Source organism: Nerophis lumbriciformis, linkage group LG24 (assembly GCF_033978685.3).
Source record: "Nerophis lumbriciformis linkage group LG24, RoL_Nlum_v2.1, whole genome shotgun sequence".
Lineage (NCBI taxonomy): Eukaryota > Metazoa > Chordata > Actinopteri > Syngnathiformes > Syngnathidae > Nerophis > Nerophis lumbriciformis.
In genome coordinates, this window is record NC_084571.2 from 37,347,501 (window position 1) to 37,373,863 (window position 26,363).

The 26,363-nt window shown below is 35.4% G+C and overlaps 1 protein-coding gene across 2 annotated transcripts in view; it reads left to right on the forward strand.

The window, feature by feature from the left end:
- The window catches only part of olfm2a (olfactomedin 2a), a 274,363-nt gene that overhangs the window by 105,966 nt on the left and 142,034 nt on the right, over positions 1 to 26,363 (forward strand). Inside the window, exon 1 of one of the 2 annotated variants that reach the window (XM_061982067.2) lies at positions 20,045 to 20,821. The exons of the other annotated variant lie outside the window; for it this stretch is intronic. Coding sequence (XP_061838051.1) covers positions 20,675 to 20,821 — 147 coding nt within the window. The 5' untranslated portion in view covers positions 20,045 to 20,674. Of the gene's footprint in view, positions 1 to 20,044; positions 20,822 to 26,363 lie in introns of those variants that run through there. 2 annotated transcript variants of the gene reach the window in all.

Sequence of the window (26,363 nt, forward strand, 5' to 3'; positions counted from 1 at the left end):
TTTTTTGGGGGAGGTGGTATGGTTGGGATATAAACAAACAATATTTTGACATTTAGGGCAGACAACAGATATATGATTTATGTGAATATGATGTAATGGATAGGAGAATATATATATATATATATATATATATATATATATATATATATATATATATATATATATATATATATATATATATATATATATATATATATATATATATATTATACATATATATATATATATATATATTATACATATATATATATATATTATACATATATGTATATATATATTATACATATATGTATATATATATATATATATATATATATATATATATATATATATATATATATATATATATATATATATATAATTTTACTTTATTTCTGATTACTATTATTAATGTATTATTATTTATTTTTTTCTCTATTTAATTGATGTATTTGTATGTACAAATATATATATATATATATATATATACACACACATTATATGTATAATATATATATATATATATATATATATACATATATATATATATATATATATATATATATATATATATATATATATATATATATATATATATATTATACATATATATACATATATATATATATATATATATATTTTTTATATATATATATATATAAATAATTTTATTTTATTTCTGATTATTATTATTAATGTATTATTATTTATTTATTCTTTATTTAATTGATGTATTTGTAGATACTACTTTGTTTTTCTGCTGTTTCTTTCTTTTTTGGGGGGGGGGGGGGTGGTATGGTTGGGATATAAACAAACAATATTTTGACATTTAGGGCAGACAACAGATATATGATGTACAGTATGTGAATATGATGTAATGGATAGGAATGTCTGATCCTGGATGTCAATAAAAATAATAATGCCATTTTTTTGTGGTCCCCTTTATTTAGAAAAGTACTGAAAAGTATCGAAAATACATTTTGGTACCGGTACTGGCACTAAAATATTGGTATCGGGACAACACTAGTTCATAGTTAATTTTCTTTTCTTTTCATGTACATTTTGGGGGTCCCATTCAGTAAAAAAAAAAAAAAAAAACTGTAAAATTCCATTCCTTTTTTTGAGGTGGTCTGTCATAACTTTTTAAGAACTCTATCAGACATTTTGACTTTTGGTATTAGTGTCCCTGAAAAAAAAAGGGACACCAACAGCAGGTTTTTACAGCTAAATGTGTATACATCATTTATACACACATACACATTGGGCCCCCAAGACACAAGTCCAAATATGTGCCCAGCTCTGACCTACTTGCTTTTGTGCACAAAATGAGCTCCCAGGTTTGATGCCAAGCAGTGCAGTTCCACATACAGCCACCAGGAGGCACTCTTGCTGCAGTAAAGCTGAGAAAGTCTGACATATTTTATTTTGGTATTCATTTTGGATGAGGGGGCCCTCGGTCTTGTCACATGACAGCAGGCTGCCAAAGGAGGCCCATATCACTCAGGGGGCGAGGACGACAAAAGGGAATAAGTTAGTACAGCAACATGTCAGCAAGAGGAGACCAAGTGCCGCTTTCTTTTTTGCACGAGCATCATGATATACTCCCAGCTGCCTGTACTGAAAAGGTACAGTGTGAGTTTTGTAGCACGCTTTGAGCTGCGCGAGAAATTTCAAGTGAAATGCGTGCCATGGATGGACAATAAATCGGGATGGACATGCTGTGCTTAAGACTAGTGTTTGTTAAGATGTGGACTTGTTTTTATTTATATACATATACATACACATATATACACACACGTGTATACATACAGTCGTGGTCAAGAGTTTACATACACTTGTAAAGAACATAATGCAGAGTGATTGGAGCACATACTTGTTGCTCACAAAAAACATTCATGAAGTTTGCTTCTTTTATGAATTTATTTTGGGTCTACTGAAAATGGGTCAAAAGTATACATACAGCAATGTTAATATTTGCTTACATGTCCCTTGGCAAGTTTACCTGCAAAAAGGCGCTTTTGGTAGCCATCCACAAGCTTCTGCTTGAATTTTTGACCACAAAATTGGTGCAGTTCAGCTAAATGTGTTGCTTTTCTGACATGGACTTGTTTCTTCAGCATTGTCCACACGTTTAAGTCAGGACTTTGGGAAGGCCATTCTAAAACCTTCATTCTAGCCTGATTTAGCCATTCCTTTACCACTTTTGAGGTGTGTTTGAGGTCATTGTCCTGTTGGAAAACCCAACTGCGCCCAAGACCCAACCTCCGGGCTGATGATTTTAGCTTGTCCTGAAGAATTTGGAGGTAATCCTCCTTTTCCATTGTCCCATTTACTCTCTTGAAAATCAGTTTTTACCTTGAAAATCAGTTTTTACTTTGAAAATCAACTTTTACCTTGAAAATCAACTTTTACCTTGAAAATCAGTTTTTACCTTGAAAATCAACTTTTACCTTGAAAATCAGTTTTTACCTTGAAAATCAGTTTTTGCCTTGAAAATCAACTTTTACCTTGAAAATCAATTTTTACCTTGAAAATCAACTTTTACCTTGAAAATCAGTTTTTACCTTGAAAATCCACTTTTACCTTGAAAATCAGTTTTTACTTTGAAAATCAGTTTATACCTTGAAAATGAACTTTTGCCTTGAAAATCAACTTTTACCTTGAAAATCAGTTTTTACCTTGAAAATCAGTTTTTACCTTGAAAATCAACTTTTACCTTGAAAATCAGTTTTTACCTTGAAAATCCACTTTTACCTTGAAAATCAGTTTTTACTTTGAAATTCAGTTTTTACCTTGAAAATGAACTTTTGCCTTGAAAATCAGTTTTTACCTTGAAAATCAGTTTTTGCCTTGAAAATCAGTTTTTGCCTTGAAAATCGACTTTTACCTTGAAAATCAGTTTTTACTTTGAAAATCAACTTTTACCTTGAAAATCAGTTTTTACCTTGAAAATCCACTTTTACCTTGAAAATCAGTTTTTACTTTGAAAATCAGTTTTTACCTTGAAAATGAACTTTTGCCTTGAAAATCAGTTTTTGCCTTGAAAATCAATTTTTAACTTGAAAATCAGTTTTTACCTTGAAAATCAACTTTTACCTTGAAAATCAGTTTTTACCTTGAAAATCAGTTTTTACCTTGAAAATCAGTTTTTACCTTGAAAATCCACTTTTACCTTGAAAATCAGTTTTTACCTTGAAAATCAGTTTTTGCCTTGAAAATCGACTTTTACCTTGAAAATCAGTTTTTACTTTGAAAATCAACTTTTACCTTGAAAATCAGTTTTTACCTTGAAAATCCACTTTTACCTTGAAAATCAGTTTTTACTTTGAAAATCAGTTTTTACCTTGAAAATGAACTTTTGCCTTGAAAATCAGTTTTTACCTTGAAAATCAGTTTTTGCCTTGAAAATCAGTTTTTGCCTTGAAAATCGACTTTTACCTTGAAAATCAGTTTTTACTTTGAAAATCAACTTTTACCTTGAAAATCAGTTTTTACCTTGAAAATCCACTTTTACCTTGAAAATCAGTTTTTACTTTGAAAATCAGTTTTTACCTTGAAAATGAACTTTTGCCTTGAAAATCAACTTTTACCTTGAAAATCAGTTTTTACCTTGAAAATCAGTTTTTACCTTGAAAATCAACTTTTACCTTGAAAATCAGTTTTTACCTTGAAAATCAGTTTTTGCCTTGAAAATCGACTTTTACCTTGAAAATCAGTTTTTACTTTGAAAATCAACTTTTACCTTGAAAATCAGTTTTTACCTTGAAAATCCACTTTTACCTTGAAAATCAGTTTTTACTTTGAAAATCAGTTTTTACCTTGAAAATGAACTTTTGCCTTGAAAATCAGTTTTTACCTTGAAAATCAGTTTTTGCCTTGAAAATCAGTTTTTGCCTTGAAAATCGACTTTTACCTTGAAAATCAGTTTTTACTTTGAAAATCAACTTTTACCTTGAAAATCAGTTTTTACCTTGAAAATCCACTTTTACCTTGAAAATCAGTTTTTACTTTGAAAATCAGTTTTTACCTTGAAAATGAACTTTTGCCTTGAAAATCAACTTTTACCTTGAAAATCAGTTTTTACCTTGAAAATCAGTTTTTACCTTGAAAATCAACTTTTACCTTGAAAATCAGTTTTTACCTTGAAAATCAGTTTTTGCCTTGAAAATCGACTTTTACCTTGAAAATCAGTTTTTACTTTGAAAATCAACTTTTACCTTGAAAATCAGTTTTTACCTTGAAAATCCACTTTTACCTTGAAAATCAGTTTTTACTTTGAAAATCAGTTTTTACCTTGAAAATGAACTTTTGCCTTGAAAATCAGTTTTTACCTTGAAAATCAGTTTTTACCTTGAAAATGAACTTTTGCCTTGAAAATCAACTTTTACCTTGAAAATCAGTTTTTACCTTGAAAATCAGTTTTTACCTTGAAAATCAACTTTTGCCTTGAAAATCAGTTTTTACCTTGAAAATCAGTTTTTGCCTTGAAAATCAGTTTTTACCTTGAAAATCAATTTTTACCTTGAAAATCAGTTTTTACCTTGAAAATCAACTTTTACCTTGAAAATCAGTTTTTACCTTGAAAATCAGTTTTTACCTTGAAAATCAGTTTTTACCTTGAAAATCCACTTTTACCTTGAAAATCAGTTTTTACCTTGAAAATCAGTTTTTGCCTTGAAAATCGACTTTTACCTTGAAAATCAGTTTTTACTTTGAAAATCAACTTTTACCTTGAAAATCAGTTTTTACCTTGAAAATCCACTTTTACCTTGAAAATCAGTTTTTACTTTGAAAATCAGTTTTTACCTTGAAAATGAACTTTTGCCTTGAAAATCAGTTTTTACCTTGAAAATCAGTTTTTGCCTTGAAAATCAGTTTTTGCCTTGAAAATCGACTTTTACCTTGAAAATCAGTTTTTACTTTGAAAATCAACTTTTACCTTGAAAATCAGTTTTTACCTTGAAAATCAACTTTTACCTTGAAAATCAGTTTTTACTTTGAAAATCAGTTTTTACCTTGAAAATGAACTTTTGCCTTGAAAATCAACTTTTACCTTGAAAATCAGTTTTTACCTTGAAAATCAGTTTTTACCTTGAAAATCAACTTTTACCTTGAAAATCAGTTTTTACCTTGAAAATCAGTTTTTGCCTTGAAAATCGACTTTTACCTTGAAAATCAGTTTTTACTTTGAAAATCAACTTTTACCTTGAAAATCCACTTTTACCTTGAAAATCAGTTTTTACTTTGAAAATCAGTTTTTACCTTGAAAATGAACTTTTGCCTTGAAAATCAGTTTTTGCCTTGAAAATCAATTTTTACCTTGAAAATCAGTTTTTACCTTGAAAATGAACTTTTGCCTTGAAAATCAGTTTTTACCTTGAAAATCAGTTTTTACCTTGAAAATCAGTTTTTACCTTGAAAATCAACTTTTGCCTTGAAAATCAGTTTTTACCTTGAAAATCAGTTTTTACCTTGAAAATCAACTTTTGCCTTGAAAATCAGTTTTTACCTTGAAAATCAGTTTTTGCCTTGAAAATCAGTTTTTGCCTTGAAAATCGACTTTTACCTTGAAAATCAGTTTTTACTTTGAAAATCAACTTTTACCTTAAAAATCAGTTTTTACCTTGAAAATCCACTTTTACCTTGAAAATCAGTTTTTACTTTGAAAATCAGTTTTTACCTTGAAAATGAACTTTTGCCTTGAAAATCAGTTTTTACCTTGAAAATCAGTTTTTGCCTTGAAAATCAATTTTTACCTTGAAAATCAGTTTTTACCTTGAAAATCAACTTTTACCTTGAAAATCAGTTTTTACCTTGAAAATCAGTTTTTACCTTGAAAATCCACTTTTACCTTGAAAATCAGTTTTTACCTTGAAAATCAGTTTTTGCCTTGAAAATCGACTTTTACCTTGAAAATCAGTTTTTACTTTGAAAATCAACTTTTACCTTGAAAATCAGTTTTTACCTTGAAAATCCACTTTTACCTTGAAAATCAGTTTTTACTTTGAAAATCAGTTTTTACCTTGAAAATGAACTTTTGCCTTGAAAATCAGTTTTTACCTTGAAAATCAACTTTTACCTTGAAAATCAGTTTTTTACCTTGAAAATCAGTTTTTACCTTGAAAATCAGTTTTTACCTTGAAAATCCACTTTTACCTTGAAAATCAGTTTTTACCTTGAAAATCAGTTTTTGCCTTGAAAATCAACTTTTACCTTGAAAATCAGTTTTTACTTTGAAAATGAACTTTTGCCTTGAAAATCAGTTTTTACCTTGAAAATCAGTTTTTGCCTTGAAAATCAACTTTTACCTTGAAAATCAGTTTTTACTTTGAAAATCAACTTTTACCTTGAAAATCAACTTTTACCTTGAAAATCAGTTTTACCTTGAAAATCAACTTTTACCTTGAAAATCAGTTTACATCCATCCATCCATCCATCTTCTTCCGCTTATCCGAGGTCGGGTCGCGGGGGCAGCAGCCTAAGCAGGGAAGCCCAGACTTCCTTCTCCCCAGCCACTTCGTCCAGCTCTTCCTGTGGGACCCCGAGGCGTTCCCAGGCCAGCCGGGAGACATAGTCTTCCCAACGTGTCCTGGGTCTTCCCCGCGGCCTCCTACCGGTCGGACGTGCCCTAAACACCTCCCTAGGGAGGCGTTCGGGTGGCATCCTGACCAGATGCCCGAACCACCTCATCTGGCTCCTCTCGATGTGGAGGAGCAGCGGCTTTACTTTGAGCTCCTCCCGGATGGCAGAGCTTCTCACCCTATCTCTAAGGGAGAGCCCCGCCACCCGGCGGAGGAAACTCATTTCGGCCGCTTGTACCCGTGATCTTGTCCTTTCGGTCATAACCCAAAGGTCATGACCATAGGTGAGGATGGAAACGTAGATCGACCGGTAAATTGAGAGCTTTGCCTTCCGGCTCAGCTCCTTCTTCACCCCAACGGATCGATACAGCGTCCGCATTACTGAAGACGCCGCACCGATCCGCCTGTCGATCTCACGATCCACTCTTCCCTCCATTGTGAACAAGACTCTGAGGTACTTGAACTCCTCCACTTGGGGCAAGATCTCCTCCCCAACCCGGAGATGGCACTCCACCCTTTTCCGGGCAAGAACCATGGACTCGGACTTGGAGGTGCTGATTCCCATCCCAGTCGCTTCACACTCGGCTGCGAACCGATCCAGTGAGAGCTGAAGATCCTGGCCAGATGAAGCCATCAGGACCACATCATCTGCAAAAAGCAGAGACCTAATCCTGCAGCCACCAAACCAGATCCCCTCAACGCCTTGACTGCGCCTAGAAATTCTGTCCATAAAAGTTATGAACAGAATGGGTGACAAAGGGCAGCCTTGGCGGAGTCCAACCCTCACTGGAAACGTGTCCGACTTACTGCCGGCAATGCGGACCAAGCTCTGACACTGATCATACAGGGAGCGGACCGCCACAATCAGACAGTCTGATACCCCATACTCTCTGAGCACTCCCCACAGGACTTCCCGAGGGACACGGTCGAATGCCTTCTCCAAGTCCACAAAGCACATGTAGACTGGTTGGGCAAACTCCCATGCACCCTCAAGGACCCTGCCGAGAGTATAGAGCTGGTTCACGACCAGGACGAAAACCACACTGTTCCTCCTGAATCCGAGGTTCGACTATCCGGCGTAGCCTCCTCTCCAGTACACCTGAATAGACCTTACCGGGAAGGCTGAGGAGTGTGATCCCACGATAGTTAGAACACACCCTCCGGTTCCCCTTCTTAAAGAGAGGAACCACCACCCCGGTCTGCCAATCCAGTGGTACCGCCCCCGATGTCCACGCGATGCTGCAGAATCTTGTCAACCAAGACAGCCCCACAGCATCCAGAGCCTTAAGGAACTCCGGGCGGATCTCATCCACCCCCGGGGCCTTGCCACCGAGGAGCTTTTTAACTACCTCAGCAACCTCAGCCCCAGAAATAGGAGAGCCCACCACAGATTCCTCAGGCCCTGCTTCCTTATAGGAAGACGTGCTGGTAGGTTTGAGGAGGTCTTCGAAGTATTCCCTCCACCGATCCACAACATCCGCAGTCGAGGTCAGCAGAACACCATCCCCACCATACACGGTGTTGACACTGCACTGCTTCCCCTTCCTGAGGCGGCGGATGGTGGTCCAGAAATGCTTCGAAGCCGTCCGGAAGTCGCTTTCCATGGCCTCACTGAACTCCTCCCATGTCCGAGTTTTTGCCTCTGCGACCGCCGAAGCCGCACACCGCTTGGCCTGTCGGTACCTGTCCGCTGCCTCTGGAGTCCTATGAGCCAAAAGAACCCGATAGGACTCCTTCTTCAGCTTGACGGCATCCCTCACCGCCGGTGTCCACCAACGGGTTCTAGGATTACCGCCACGACAGGCACCAACTACCTTGCGGCCACAGCTCCAATCAGCCGCCTCGACAATAGAGGCGCGGAACATGGTCCACTCGGACTCAGTGTCCAGCACCTCCCTCGTGACATGTTCAAAGTTCTTCCGGAGCATCTCATCTCAAAAACTAAATTCACAACTAGATCTGCACTCCATTAATTATATCAATAAGTACATTTCACACTAAACCTTATTGTGAGTCAAAAAGAGTCATCTTATAAAGAGGGAAAACAGCCCTTCTAGCCCAGAAAGGAGCGCAACTGCTGCTTCAAAACAGATAAGGAACTGGCCAAAACAGCTCTGCGAGCCGACAATCAGGGGCCCTTAAGACAAAACAAAGAGTTTACTAGCGGACATAAGATAAAAGCAAGGAGGTCACGAGAAGACACACATAGGAAAATACTAGATGCTTTAAACATGACCATGAATTAAGAAAAAAAACTTCAACATAACTCATTTTCGCAATAACACTTGGCAGTAAAACTTAGTTTCTATGTAATACGGTAAAAATGTTTTTTAAAGAGCAATATCCCTCAGGTCTGGAATCTCTGGTAACCTGGCTAACGTCTGTTTTGATGGGTTTGGTGTATTTGCAGTGTTTTTCTTTTGCATTTTGATGTGTTTTGCAGTATTTTCTTTTGCATTTGTTTTTGATGCATTTATTTTATCTGTAAATAATTTTTCATACTTTTTGAAACTAAACTTTTATTTAATTAATATTTTGTATTGAAACAAATTCATGAAAAAAATTATGTATTTTTCATTGTATTTTTATTTAATATCTACATTTTTTTAAATATATTAAATAAGTTATTATATAAATAAATTATTATACTATATCAATTATATAAATATTTTTTTCTTATGTCATACCCATCCATTTTCTACCGCTTGTCCCTCTCGGGGTTGCGGGGGGGATGGAGCCTATCCCAGCTGCACTCGGGCGGAACAATTACATACTCGACCACTAGATGGCAGAAGGTAAATCATTAATCACAGATGTCAAACTCAAGGCCCGGGGGCCAGATTTGGCCCGCCACATCAATTTGTTTGGCCCCCGAAAGCGTGGAAATATGTGTAAATAAAGTACCTCATCTCTTCTTAATAAATGTATTACAAAAATAAATGTACCGCGTACAATTACATATATTTACACTTTAATCAACTCTAATAATAAAACAAAATATGATATCATCATACATTTCATAACAATGTTATTGTTCAAAATAAAGATAAATACTTAAATATCTGCTTGACTTATGATTTCAAAGCAAGTAATCCAACAAACTGTTCATGTAAAAATTTTACAGTACATTTTTTCTCACAGTAAAATCCACTTTCAATATAGAGTAATAATACACTATAAAACAACAGACGTGGATTTTACAGTATAAAAAAACTTGCATGAATTTTTAAGTTAAAAAAAAACGTGCTACCGTTTTTCCACTCCATTTAATTTAATTCCATGTATTTTTTTATTTTATATGCTGTAAAAAATAAAAATAAAAATGCAAATATTACGGCGTAATTGTGGCGACTGAGCTTACAGTTTTATATAGTACAATCTAAACATTTGTTTTGTACAGCGTATGTAAAAAAACACGTTTTTTTACATACATATTTATATTCATACTATAGATGGGAGTAGGGGGGGTACTAGGATGCAAAACAATAACAATACTGAAATAAACTGCAACAAAAAGCGCAATACATTTTCATAACATAGTCAATACTGCCTAGTTTCTCTTGTTATATTCTTATTTTTACTGTTATATTTGTATTCTTATTGTTGCTTTTTATTTTATTTATTTTATTTTATTTATTTATTTATTTTATTTATTTATTTATTTATTTTATTTATTTATTTTTTTATTTTTTATTTATTCATTTATTTATTTATTTATTTATTTTTTTTAATTTTATTTGTGTTCTTATTGTAATATTTTCTATTTTATTTCCATTTATACCCCCCATTATTTACTTTTTAAATTCGATCTCAATTCTGTACACTGCTGCTGGAATTTTAATTTTCCCTTAGGGAACTCTCCTGAAGGAATCAATAAAGTACTATGTATCTATCTATCTATAATTTACATTTAATAGTGGCCCTCTGACATGTGGCCCTCAATGAAAACTAGTTTGACCCTAACAATACGTCACTATGTGACAATTTCGTGCGCCACTAGAATGTAAAATAGGTGCCTCGAAAGAAGAAAAAATGGGAAAATCTTGCACACCTTTTGCAATGGAAAAAAACCCTAAATGAAAAACACACAACTGGGTACATGCTTGGAACAGCCACCAGGGGGCAATACAGTGTGACTTTAAATTGGCATCTGCACACATTTTCTATGATTGCACCATTACAGATCAACTCGACAGTAAGCTTCCAGAACACTGGTGAGGCACTTTCATCTGTTTCTGGGTGACAAGTTTGCTTTTGTCTAGTCTTTATTTGAAGGGACAATGCACAGAAACATTAAGCTCAAAGACAGATATGTTCTGTGCCAGATTATAGCTAAATAGCTCATTTCCATCTGCAGTCCCTGGCTACTTAAATTAAAGGGATACAAAAATCATGCAATAAAATCATACTATAGCATGTAATCAAATTAAGATAAGTCATAAAATGCCCTTTCATGACACGTACTTATTATACAATACAACCACCTCTCCTCTACATCATAACTCATAGACAATACATGCTCTTGTCATTAAAAACCATGCAATAAAATCATACTATAGCATGTAATCAAATTAAGAAAAGTCATAAAATGCCCTTTCATTGACACATACTTAATATACAATACAACCACCTCTCCTTTACATCATAATTCATAGACAATACATGCTCTTGCCAATAAAATCATGCAATACAATTATGACAATAAAATCATACTATAGCATGTAATCAAATTAAGAAAAGTCATAAAATGCCCTTAATATACAATACAACCACCTCTCCTTTACATCATAACTCATAGACAATACATGCTCTTGCCGTTAAAAATCATGCAATAAAATTATAACAATAAATTTATACTATAGCATGTAATCAAATTAAGAAAAGTCCTAAAATGACCTTAATATACAATACAACCACCCCTCCTTTACATCATAACTCATAAACAATACATGCTCTTGCCGTTAAAAATCATGCAATAAAATTATAACAATAAAATTATACTGTAGCATGTAATCAAATTAAAAAAAGTCATAAAATGCCCTTAATATACAATACAACCACCTCTCCTTTACATCATAACTCATAGACAATACATGCTCTTGTCGTTAAAAATCATGCAATAAAATTATAATCAAATTAAGAAAAATCATAAAATGCCTTTTCATTGACACATACTTAATATACAATAAAACCACCTCTCCTTTAGACCATAATTCATAGGCAATACATGCTCTTGCCGTTAAAAATCATGCAATAAAATTATGACAATAAAATCATACTGTAGCATGTAATCAAATTTAAAAAAGTCATAAAATGCCCTTAATATACAATACAACCACCTCTCCTTTACATCATAACACATGGACAATACATGCTCTTGTCGTTAAAAATCATGCAATAAAATGATAGCAATAAAATTGTACTATAGCATGTAATCAAATTAAGAAAAGTCATAAAATGCCCTTTCATTGACACATAATTATTATACAATACAACCACCTCTCCTTTACATCATAACACATGGACAATATATGCTCTTGTCGTTAAAAGGCATGCAATAAAATTATAATCACATTAAGAAAAAATCATAAAATGCCCTTTCATTGACACATACTTAATATACAATAAAACCACCTCTCCTTTACATCATAACTCATAGACAATACATGCTCTTGTCGTTAAAAATCATGCAATAATATTATAATAATAAAATCATACTATAGCATGTAATCAAATTAAGAAAAGTCATAAAATGCCCTTAATATACAATACAGCCACCCCTCCTTTACATCATAAAACATGGACAATACATGCTTTTGCCGTTAAAAAGCATGCAATAAAATTATAACAATAAAATCATACTATAGCATATAATCAAATCAAGAAAAGTAATAAAATGCCCTTAATGTACAATACAACCACCCCTCCTTTACATCATAACTCTTAGACAATACATGCTCTTGTCGTTAAAAATCATGCAATAAAATTACAACAATAAAATCGTACTATAGCATGTAATCAAATTAAGAAAAGTCATAAAATGCCCTTTCATTGACACGTACTTAATATACAATACAACCACCTCTCCTTTACATCATAACTCATAGACAATACATGCTCTTGTTGTCAAAAATCATGCAATAAAATTATAACAATAAAATCATACTATTGCATGTAATCAAATTAAGAAAAGTCATAAAATGCCCTTAATATACAATACAACCACCTCTCCTTTACATCATAACTCATAGACAATACATGCTCTTGTCGTTAAAAATCATGCAATAAAATTATAACAATAAAATCATACTATAGCATGTAATCAAATTAAGAAAAGTCATGAAATGCCCTTTCATTGACACAAACTTAATGTACAATACAACCACCTCTCCTTTACATCATAACTCATAGACAATACATGCTTTTGTCGTTAAAAATCATGCAATAAAATTACAACAATAAAATCGTACTATAGCATGTAATCAAATTAAGAAAAGTCATAAAATGCCCTTTCATTGACACGTACTTATTATACAATAAAACCACCCCTCCTTTACATCATAACTCATAGACAATACATGCTCTTGTCGTTAAAAAGCATGCAATAAAATTATAATCAAATTAAGAAAAATCATAAAATGCCCTTTTATTGACACATACTTAATATACAATAAAACCACCTCTCCTTTACATCATAACTCAAAGACAATACATGCTCTTGTCGTTAAAAAAGCATGCAATACAATTATAACAATAAAATCATACTATAGCATGTAATCAAATTAAGAAAAGTAATAAAATGCCCTTAATGTACAATACAACCACCCCTCCTTTACATCATAACTCATGGACAATACATGCAATACAATTATAACAATAAAAACATACTATAGCATGTAATCAAATTAAGAATAGTCATAAAATGCCCTTTCATTGGCACATACTTAATATACAATACAACCACCTCTCCTTTACATCATAACTCATAGACAGTACATGCTCTTGTTGTCAAAAATCATGGAATAAAATTATAACAATAAAATCATACTATTGCATGTAATCAAATTAAGAAGTCATAAAAAGCCCTTTCATTGACACATACTTAATATACAATACAACCACCCCTCCTTTACATCATAACTCATAGACAATACATGCTCTTGTCGTTAAAAAGCATGCAATAAAATTATAATCAAATTAAGAAAAATCATTAAATGCCCTTTCATTGACACATACTTAATATACAATAAAACAACCTCTCCTTTACATCATTACTCATAGACAATACATGCTCTTGTCATTAAAAATCATGCAATAAAATTATAACAATAAAATCATACTATAGCATGTAATCAAATTAAGAAAAGTAATAAAATGCCCTTGATGTACAAAACAACCACCCCTCCTTTACATCATAACTAATGGACAATACATGCAATAAAATTATAACAATAAAATCATACTATAGCATGTAATCAAATTAAGAAAAGTCATAAAATGCCCTTAATATACAATACAACCACCTCTCCTTTACATCATAACACATGGACAAAACATGCTCTTGTTGTTAAAAATCATGCAATAAAATGATAGCAATAAAATCATACTATAGCATGTAATCAAATTAAGAGAAGTCATAAAATGCCCTTTCATTGACTCTTACTTAATATACAACACAACCACCTCTCCTTTACATCATAACTCATAGACAATACATGCTCTTGCCGTTAAAAATCATGCAATAAAATCATACTGTAGCATGTAATCAAATTAAGAAAAGTCATAAAATGCCCTTAATATACAATACAACCACCTCTCCTTTACATCATAACTCATAGACAATACATGCTCTTGTCGTTAAAAATCTTGCAATAAAATTACAACAATAAAATCGTACTATAGCATGTAATCAAATTAAGAAAAGTCATAAAATGCCCTTTCATGACACGTACTTATTATACAATACAACCACCCCTCCTTTACATCATAACTCATAGACAATATATGCTCTTGTCGTTAAAAATCATGCAATAAAATTATAACAATAAAATCATACTATAGCATGTAATCAAATTAAGAAAAGTAATAAAATGCCCTTAATGTACAATACAACCACCCCTCCTTTACATCATAACTCATAGACAATACATGCTCTTGTCGTTAAAAATCATGCAATACAATTATAACAATAAAATCATACTATAGCATGTAATCAAATTAAGAAAGTCATAAAATGCCCTTTCATTGACACATACTTATTATACATTACAACCACCTCTCCTTTACATCATAACTCATAGACAATACATGCTCTTGTCGTTAAAAAGCATGCAATAAAATTATAATCAAATTAAGAAAAATCATAAAATGCCTTTTCATTGACACATACTTAATATACAATAAAACCACCTCTCCTTTACATCATAACTCATTGACAATACATGCTCTTGTCGTTAAAAATCATGCAATAAAATCATACTATAGCATGTAATCAAATTAAGAAAAGTAATAAAATGCCCTTAATGTACAATACAACCACCCCTCCTTTACATCATAACTCATGGACAATACATGCAATACAATTATAACAATAAAATCATACTATAGCATGTAATCAAATTAAGAAAAGTCATAAAATGCCCTTAATATACAATACAACCACCTCTCCTTTACATCATAACACATGGACAAAACATGCTCTTGTTGTTAAAAATCATGCAATAAAATGATAGCAATAAAATCGTACTATAGCATGTAATCAAATTAAGAGAAGTCATAAAATGCCCTTTCATTGACACATACTTAATATACAACACAACCACCTCTCCTTTACATCATAACTCATAGACAATATATGCTCTTGCCGTTAAAAATCACGCAATAAAATCATACTGTAGCATGTAATCAAATTAAGAGAAGTCATAAAATGCCCTTAATATACAATACAACCACCCCTCCTTTACATCATAAAACAAGGACAATACATGCTCTTGCCGTTAAAAAGCATGCAATAAAATTATAACAATAAAATCGTACTATAGCATGTAATCAAATTAAGAAAGTCATAAAATGCCCTTTCATTGACAAATACTTATTATACAATACAACCACCTCTCCTTTACATCATAACTCATAGACAATACATGCTCTTGTCGTTAAAATCATGCAATAAAATTATAATCAAATTAAGAAAAGTCATAAAATGCCCTTAATATACAATACAACCACCCCTCCTTTACGTCATAAAACATGGACAATATATGCTCTTGCCGTTAAAAAGCATGCAATAAAATTATAACAATAAAATCGTATTATAGCATGTAATCAAATTAAGAAAGTCATAAAATGCCCTTTCATTGACAAATACGTAATATACAATACAACCACCTCTCCTTTACATCATAACTCATAGACAATACATGCTGTTTTTGTTAAAAATCATGCAATAAAATTATAACAATAAAATTATACTATAGCATGTAATCAAATAAAGAAAAAACCTAAAATGCCCTTTCATTGACACATACTTATTATACAATACAACCACCTCTCCTTTACATCATAAGTCATAGACAATACATGCTCTTGTCGTTAAAAATCATGCAATAAAATTACAACAATAAAATCATACTATAGCATGTAATCAAATTAAGAGAAGTCATCAAATGTCCTTTCATTGACACATACTTATTATACAATACAACCACCTCTCCTTTACATCATAACTCATAGACAATACATGCTCTTGCCGTTAAAAATCATGCAATAAAATCATACTGTAGCATGTAATCAAATTAAGAAAAGTCATAAAATGCCCTTAATATACAATACAACCACCCCTCCTTTACATCATAAAACATGGACAATATATGCTCTTGCCGTTAAAAAGCATGCAATAAAATTATAACAATAAAATCATACTATAGCATGTAATCAAATTAAGAAAGTCATAAAATGTCCTTTCATTGACACATACTTAATATACAATACAACCACCTCTCCTTTACATCATAACACATGGACAATACATGCTATTGTCGTTGAAAATCATGCAATAAAATTATAACAATAAAATTATACTATAGCATGTAATCAAATTAAGAAAAGTCCTAAAATGCCCTTTCATTGACACATACTTATTATACAATACAACCACCTCTCCTTTACATCATAACTCATAGACAATATATGCTCTTGTCGTTAAAAAGCATGCAATAAAATTATAATCAAATTAAGAAAAATCATAAAATGCCCTTTCATTGACACATACTTATTATACAATAAAACCACCTCTCCTTTAGATCATAACTCACAGACAATACATGCTCTTGTTGTTAAAATCATGCAATAAAATTATAACAATAAAATCATACTATAGCATATAATCAAATCAAGAAAAGTAATAAAATGCCCTTAATGTACAATACAACCACCCCTCCTTTACATCATAATTCATGGACAATACATGCAATACAATTATAACAATAAAATCATACTATAGCATGTAATCAAATTAAGAATAGTCATAAAATGCCCTTTCATTGACACATACTTATTATACAATAAAACCACCTCTCCTTTACATCATTACTCAAAGACAATACATGCTCTTGTTGTAAAAAATCATGCAATAAAATTATAACAATAAAATCATACTATTGCATGTAATCAAATTAAGAAAAGTCATAAAATGCCCTTAATATACAATACAACCACCTCTCCTTTACATCATAACTCATAGTATGTGTATATATTCATTTCACACCATATTCATTGCACTTCTACATTTTTTATATTTTTATATATTTGCACATTGTTTTTCTAGCATGCACACATCGCACTGTATGGAATGGCCTAAATCTCGTTACCTTGCGTAATGACAATAAAGCTGATTCTGATTCTGATAGACAATACATGCTCTTGTCGTTAAAAATCATGCAATAAAATTATAACAATACAATCATACTATAGCATGTAATCAAATTAAGAAAAGTCATGAAATGCCCTTTCATTGACACATACTTATTATACAATACAACCACCTCTCCTTTACATCATAACTCATAGACAATACATGCTCTTGTCGTTAAAAATCATGCAATAAAATTATAATCAAATTAAGAAAAGTCATAAAATGCTCTTAATGTACAATACAACCACCCCTCCTTTACATCATAACTCATGGAAAATACATGCAATATAATTATAACAATAAAATCATACTATAGCATGTAATCAAATTAAGAAAAGTCATAAAATGCCCTTTCATTGACACATACTTATTATACAATACAACCACCTCTCCTTTACATCATAACACATGGACAATGCATGCTCTTGCCGTTAAAAATCATGCAATAAAATTATAACAATAAAATTATACTATAGCATGTAATCAAATTAAGAAAAGTCATGAAATGCCCTTTTATTGACACAAACTTAATATACAATACAACCACCTCTCCTTTACATCATAACTCATAGACAATACATGCTCTTGTTGTTAAAAATCATGCAATAAAATTATAACAATAAAATCATACTATTGCATGTAATCAAATTAAGAAAAGTCATAAAATGCCCTTAATATACAATACAACCACCTCTCCTTTACATCATAACACATGGAAAAAACATGCTCTTGTTGTTAAAAATCATGCAATAAAATGATAGCAATAAAATCATACTATAGCATGTAATCAAATTAAGAGAAGTCATAAAATGCCCTTTGATTGACACATACTTAATATACAACACAACCACCTCTCCTTTACATCATAACTCATAGACAATACATATTCTTGTCGTTAAAAATCATGTAATAAAATCATACAGTAGCATGTAATCAAATTAAGAGAAGTCATAAAATGCCCTTAATATACAATACAACCACCCCTCCTTTACATCATAAAACATGGACAATATATGCTCTTGCCGTTAAAAATCATGCAATAAAATTATAACAATAAAATCATACTATAGCATGTAATAAATTAAGAAAAGTCATAAAATGCCCTTTCATTGACACATACTTAATATACAATACAACCACCTCTCCTTTACATCATAACTCATAGACAATACATGCTTTTGTCGTTAAAAATCATGCATTAAAATTACAACAATAAAATCGTACTATAGCATGTAATCAAATTAAGAAAAGTCATAAAATGCCCTTTCATTGACACGTACTTATTATACAATAAAACCACCCCTCCTTTACATCATAACTCATAGACAATACATGCTCTTGTCGTTAAAAAGCATGCAATAAAATTATAATCAAATTAAGAAAAATCATAAAATGCCCTTTTATTGACACATACTTAATATACAATAAAACCACCTCTCCTTTACATCATAACTCAAAGACAATACATGCTCTTGTCGTTAAAAAAGCATGCAATACAATTATAACAATAAAATCATACTATAGCATGTAATCAAATTAAGAAAAGTAATAAAATGCCCTTAATGTACAATACAACCACCCCTCCTTTACATCATAACTCATGGACAATACATGCAATACAATTATAACAATAAAAACATACTATAGCATGTAATCAAATTAAGAATAGTCATAAAATGCCCTTTCATTGGCACATACTTAATATACAATACAACCACCTCTCCTTTACATCATAACTCATAGACAATACATGCTCTTGTTGTCAAAAATCATGGAATAAAATTATAACAATAAAATCATACTATTGCATGTAATCAAATTAAGAAGTCATAAAAAGCCCTTTCATTGACACATACTTAATATACAATACAACCACCTCTCCTTTACATCATAACTCATAGACAATACATGCTCTTGTCGTTAAAAAGCATGCAATAAAATTATAATCAAATTAAGAAAAATCATAAAATGCCCTTTCATTGACACATACTTAATATACAATAAAACCACCTCTCCTTTACATCATAACTCATAGACAATACATGCTCTTGTCGTTAAAAATCATGCAATAAAATTATAACAATAAAATCATACTATAGCATGTAATCAAATAAAGAAAAGTAATAAAATGCCCTTAATGTACAATACAACCACCTCTCCTTTACATCATAACTAATGGACAATATATGCAATAAAATTATAACAATAAAATCATACTATAGCATGTAATCAAATTAAGAAAAGTCATAAAATGCCCTTAATATACAATACAACCACCTCTCCTTTACATCATAACACATGGACAAAACATGCTCTTGTTGTTAAAAATCATGCAATAAAATGATAGCAATAAAATCATACTATAGCATGTAATCAAATTAAGAGAAGTCATAAAATGCCCTTTCATTGACACATACTTAATATACAACACAACCACCTCTCCTTTACATCATAACTCATAGACAATACATGCTCTTGCCGTTAAAAATCATGCAATAAGATTAAAACAATACAATTATATTATAGCATGTAATCAAATTAAGAAAAGTCATAAAATGCCCTTAATATACAATACAACCACCCCTCCTTTACATCATAACTCATGGAAAATACATGCTCTTGTTCACGTCTGTCATCATTTGTAAAAAAAACAACACCAAGTGAGATGACACCGGGCTGGGTGACACCTGCGCTACAACCACTTGCTGATTCCCCCCCTCCACCCCTCACCCGCCATGCCAATGACAACCTTTACTACAAGTGGCCTGCCATGACACAGCCCAGATTGCGCAATGAGTCTTTCACTTTGATGTCCACACACGCACACACAAACACAGGTTGTGAGTCATAAAAAAAAAGAAGAAAAAAAAAAAAAGCAAGAGAGAAATGTCAGACGGGAATTGGGTAGGGAGTGGAATACGAGGCGTTCGGGAGGGGAAGAGCAGCCAATGTGCTGCTCTGAATCTTGAGGAGGAGAGCGGCTGGGAAAGTGAGCGAGGGGGAGCGAGCGAGGGCTGAAGATGTCATTCCGAGCAGGCAGGATTCCTGAAGTCATGCTTCCGGATCCTCCACCAGGTCTCAGTCAGGAGCGAGGGCGCCGCAGCCACATCAGCCGTACCTAGCCGGGGGGGTCCAGGGCACAGGGGGCGGCGGGCCATCGGTAGAAGAGGGCGCCCCCCTCCCCTTCCGGGAGGCAAAAATCATGAGCGTTCCCATGTTAAAGATCGGGGCGGTGCTCAGCACCATGGCGATGGTCACCAACTGGATGTCTCAGACTCTTCCGTCTCTGGTGGGACTCAACGGGACCGCCATCGCCTCCAGAGGGGGCACGTCGGAGAGGATCGTTAGCGTGCGTATTATTTACATTCTGTTTGGGGGAGGGGGGGGGGTGCATGTGATGTTGATGATGATGATGAGGTTTTATCATCAGGACCGGAGTGAGGATGCTGATCCCACCGGTCAGTCCAAGGCTGGGACACAACTTGCCAGGTTTTACTCTCAGACTTGAATCTCATTTTTTCTTTTGAAAGTTACTGAACATAAGACTTAGACTTAGACTTCCTTTTTATTGTCATTCAAATTTGAACTTTACAGTACAGATAAGAACGGAATTTCGTTGCATTAGCTCATGATAGTGCAGGATTAAAAAAAAGCAATAAGGTGCAGATTTCGAAGCAGTCTTGTAATGCTTCCATTGCCCCCTCTGGCCAGGTCCTCGCCTTGATCAGCAGGAATTAGCAGCACAAATAGATGGGCTGAGGAGCCGAAGGGGGGGGGGGGGGGGGGGGGGGTGCAGCTTTAAATGCGTGTTTAATATTGCTGTACACCATGTCCAGCTTGCTTCCACCCCTGGTTGCAAAATTCACATATTGATGGAAATGAGGGAACACAGAACCGAGTTCATCCATCCATTCTGCACAAATCTAATAGAATGGAAGTGAATTGACTGTAAAGTCAATCCAATCAAACAAAATCCAAACCCCAGCTGAGTTGAACTAGATTGATCTGATTTAGTGTAGCTATTGGAAGTGAATCCATGATGTGCCGGACCAAGGGTGCCCAAAGCTGGGCCCGTGGGCCAAATTTCGCCCGTTGAGTCATGATTACGTGTGTCCGCCCCTGAGATGAGTAGGTCGTGAGTGCAAACCCCGGCCGAGTCATACCAAAGACTATAAAAAAATGGGAGCTATTACCTCCCTACTTGGCACTCAGCATCAAAGGTTGGAATTGCGGGGTTAAATCACCAAATAAAAGTATTCCCGGGCGCGGCCACCGCTGCTGCTCACTGCTCCCCTCACCTTGCAGAGGGTGGAACAAGGGGATGGGTCGAATGCAGAGGGTAATTTCCCCACACCTAGTGTGTGTGTGTGTGACAATCATTGGTACTTTAGCTTTAACTTAACTTAACTATTGGAAGTGAATCAAATACAGTATCCAGGATGTGCCAGACCAGGGGTGCCCAAATCTGGGGCCGTGGGCCAACTCATGATTATGTGTGTCCGCCCCTGAGATGAGTATGTCGTGAGTGCAAACCCCGGCCGAGTCATACCAAAGACTATAAAAATAGGAGCCATTACCTCCCTGCTTGGCACTCAGCATCAAGGGTTGGAATTGGGGGTTAAATCACCAAAAAAAAGTATTCCCGGGCGCAGCCACCGCTGCTGCTCACTGCTCCCCTCACCTCCCAGGGGGTGGAACAAGGGGATGGGTCGAATGCAGAGGGTAATTTCACCACACCTAGTGTGTGTGTGTGACAATCATTAGTACTTTAGCTTTAATTTAACTTAACTATTGGAAGTGAATCAAATACAGTATCCAGGATGTGCCAGACCAGGGGTGCCCAAATCTGGGGCCGTGGGCCAACTCATGATTACGTGTGTCCGCCCCTGAGATGGGTAGGTTGTGAGTGCAAACCCCGGCCGAGTCATACCAAAGACTATAAAAATGGGAGCCATTACCTCCCTGCTTGGCACTCAGCATCAAAGGTTGGAATTGCGGGGTTAAATCACCAAAAAAAAGTATTCCCGGGCGCGGCCACCGCTGCTGCTCACTGCTCCCCTCACCTCCCAGGGGGTGGAACAAAGGGGGGTGGGGGGGGATGCAGAGGGTAATTTCACCACACCCAGTGTGTGTGTGACAATCAGTGGCACTTTAACTTTAAGATATTTGTTAGATATGTCCGATTACGGCTTTTTTGCCGATATCCGATATTCTGATATTATCCAACTCTTAATTACCGATTCCGATATCAACCGATACCAATATATTTAGTCGTGGAATTAACACATTATTATGCCTAATTCTGTTGTGATGCCCCAGCTTTAAATGGGTGTTTAATATTGCTGTACACCATGTCCAGCTTGCTTCCTCCCCTGGTTGCAAAATTCACATATTGATGGAAATGAGGGAACACAGAACCGAGTTCATCCATCCATTCTGCACAAATCTAATAGAATGGAAGTGAATTGACTGTAAAGTCAATCCAATCAAACAAAATCCAAACCCCAGCTGAGTTGAACTAGATTGATCTGATTTAGTGTAGCTATTGGAAGTGAATCCAGAATGTGCCGGACCAGAAGTGCCCAAAGCTGGGGCCGTGGGCCAAATGTTGCCCGCCGACTCATGATTACGTGTGTCCGCCCCTGAGATGAGTAGGTCGTGAGTTCAAACCCCGGCCGAGTCATACCAAAGACTTTAAAAAAAATGGGAGCTATTACCTCCCTGCTTGGCACTGAGCATCAAGGGTTGGAATTGGGGGTTAAATCACCAAAAAAAAGTATTCCCGGGTGCATCCACCGCTGCTTCTCACTGCTCCCCTCACCTCCCAGGGGGTGGAACAAGGGGATGGGTCGAATGCAGAGGGTAATTTCACCACACCTAGTGTGTGTGTGTGACAATCATTAGTACTTTAGCTTTAATTTAACTTAACTATTGGAAGTGAATCAAATACAGTATCCAGGATGTGCCAGACCAGGGGTGCCCAAATCTGGGGCCGTGGGCCAACTCATGATTACGTGTGTCCGCCCCTGAGATGGGTAGGTCGTGAGTGCAAACCCCGGCCGAGTCATACCAAAGACTATAAAAATGGGAGCCATTACCTCCCTGCTTGGCACTCAGCATCAAAGGTTGGAATTGCGGGGTTAAATCACCAAAAAAAAGTATTCCCGGGCGCGGCCACCGCTGCTGCTCACTGCTCCCCTCACCTCCCAGGGGGTGGAACAAGGGGGGGGGGGGGGGGGGGGAATGCAGAGGGTAATTTCACCACACCCAGTGTGTGTGTGACAATCAGTGGCACTTTAACTTTAAGATATTTGTTAGATATGTCCGATTACGGCTTTTTTGCCGATATCCGATATTCTGATATTATCCAACTCTTAATTACCGATTCCGATATCAACCGATACCAATATATTTAGTCGTGGAATTAACACATTATTATGCCTAATTCTGTTGTGATGCACCAGCTTTAAATGCGTGTTTAATATTGCTGTACACCATGTCCAGCTTGCTTCCTCCCCTGGTTGCAAAATTCACATATTGATGGAAATGAGGGAACACAGAACCGAGTTCATCCATCCATTCTGCACAAATCTAATAGAATGGAAGTGAATTGACTGTAAAGTCAATCCAATCAAACAAAATCCAAACCCCAGCTGAGTTGAACTGGATTGATCTGATTTAGTGTAGCTATTGGAAGTGAATCCAGAATGTGCCGGACCAGAAGTGCCCAAAGCTGGGCCCGTGGGCCAAATTTCGCCCGTTGAGTCATGATTACGTGTGTCCGCCCTGAGATGGGTAGGTCGTGAGTGCAAACCCCGGTTGAGTCATACCAAGGACTATAAAAAAATGGGAGCCATTACCTCCCTGCTTGGCACTCAGCATCAAGGGTTGGAATTGGGGGTTAAATCACCAAAAAAAAGTATTCTCGGGCGTGGCCACCGCTGCTGCTCACTGCTCCCCTCACCTCCCAGGGGGTGGAACAAGGGGGGGAATGCAGAGGGTAATGTCACCACACCCAGTGTGTGTGTGACAATCAGTGGCACTTTAACTTTAAGATATTTGTTAGAGATGTCCGATTACGGCTTTTTTACCGATTCCGATATCAACCGATACCGATATATTTAGTCGTGGAATGAACACATTATTATGCCTAATTTTGTTGTGATGCCCCGCTGGATGCATTAAACAATGTAACAAGGTTTTCCAAAATAAATCAACTCAAGTTATGGAAATAAGTGCCAACATGGCACTGCCATATTTATTATTGAAGTCACAAAGTGCATTATTTTGTTTTAACATGCCTCAAAACAGCAGCTTGGAATTTGGGACATGCTCTCCCTGAGAGAGCATGAGGAGGTTGAGTTGGGCGGGGTTGGGGGATAGGGGGTAGCGGGGGGTTTATATTGTAGCGTCCCGGAAGAGTTAATGCTGCAAGGGATTCTGGGTATTTGTTCTGTTGTGTTTATGTTGTGTTACGGTGCGGATGTTCTCCCGAAATGTGTTTGTCATTCTTGTTTGGTGTGGGTTCACAGTGTGGCGCATGTTTGTAACAGTGTTAAAGTTGTTTATACGGTCAACCCTCAGTGTGACCTGTATGGCTATTGACCAAGTCTCCGTTGTGGTATTTTAGCCTTCATAATGCACCACATATTTTCAATGGGAGACAGGCAGGTTAGTTTAGTACCCGTACTCTTTTACTATGAAGCCACGCTGTTGTAACACGTGGCTTGGCATTGTCTTGCTGAAATAAGCAGGGGCGTCCTAGATAACTTGGATGGCAACATATGTTTCTCCAAAACCTGTATGTACCTTTCAGCATTAATGGTGCCTTCACAGATGATTAAATTACCCATTTCTTGGGCACTAATACACCCCCATACCATCACACATGCTGCCTTTTACACTTTGCGCCTAGAACAATCCGGATGGTTCTTTTCCTCTTTGGAAACACGACGTCCACAGTTTCCAAAAACAATTTGAAATGTGGACTCCTCAGACCACAGAACACTTTTCCACTTTGCATCAGTCCATCTTAGATGAGCTCGGGGCCCAGCGAAGCCGGCGGCGTTTCTGGGTGTTGTTGATAATTGGCTTTCACCTTGCATAGTAGAGTTTTGACTTGCACTTACAGATGTAGCGACAAACTGTAGTTACTGACAGTGGTTTTCTGAAGTGTTCCTGAGCACATGTGGTGATATCCTTTACACGCCGATGTCAATTTTTGATGCAGTACCGCCTGAGGGATCGCTTACGTGCAGTGATTTCTCCGGATTCTCTGAACCTTTTGATGATATTACGGAGCGTAGATGTTTTCTGAAGTGTTCCCGAGCACATGTGGTGATATCCTTTACACACCGATGTCAATTTTTGATGCAGTACCGCCTGAGGGATCGCTTACCTGCAGTGATTTCTCCGGATTCTCTGAACCTTTCGATGATATTATGGAGCGTAGATGTTTTCTGAAGTGTTCCTGAGCACATGTGGTGATATCCTTTACACACAGATGTCAATTTTTGATGCAGTACCGCCTGAGGGATCGCTTACGTGCAGTGATTTCTCCAGATTCTCTGAACCTTTCGATGATATTACGGAGCGTAGATGTTTTCTGAAGTGTTCCCGAGCACATGTGGTGATATCCTTTACACACCGATGTCAATTTCTGATGCAGTACCGCCTGAGGGATCGCTTACGTGCAGTGATTTCTCCAGATTCTCTGAACCTTTTGATGATATTATGGAGCGTAGATGTTTACTGAAGTGTTCCGGAGCACATGTGGTGATATCCTTTACACACACCGATGTCAATTTTTGATGCAGTGGGATCGCTTACGTGCAGTGATTTCTCCAGATTCTCTGAACCCTTTGATGATATTATGGAGCGTAGATGTTTTC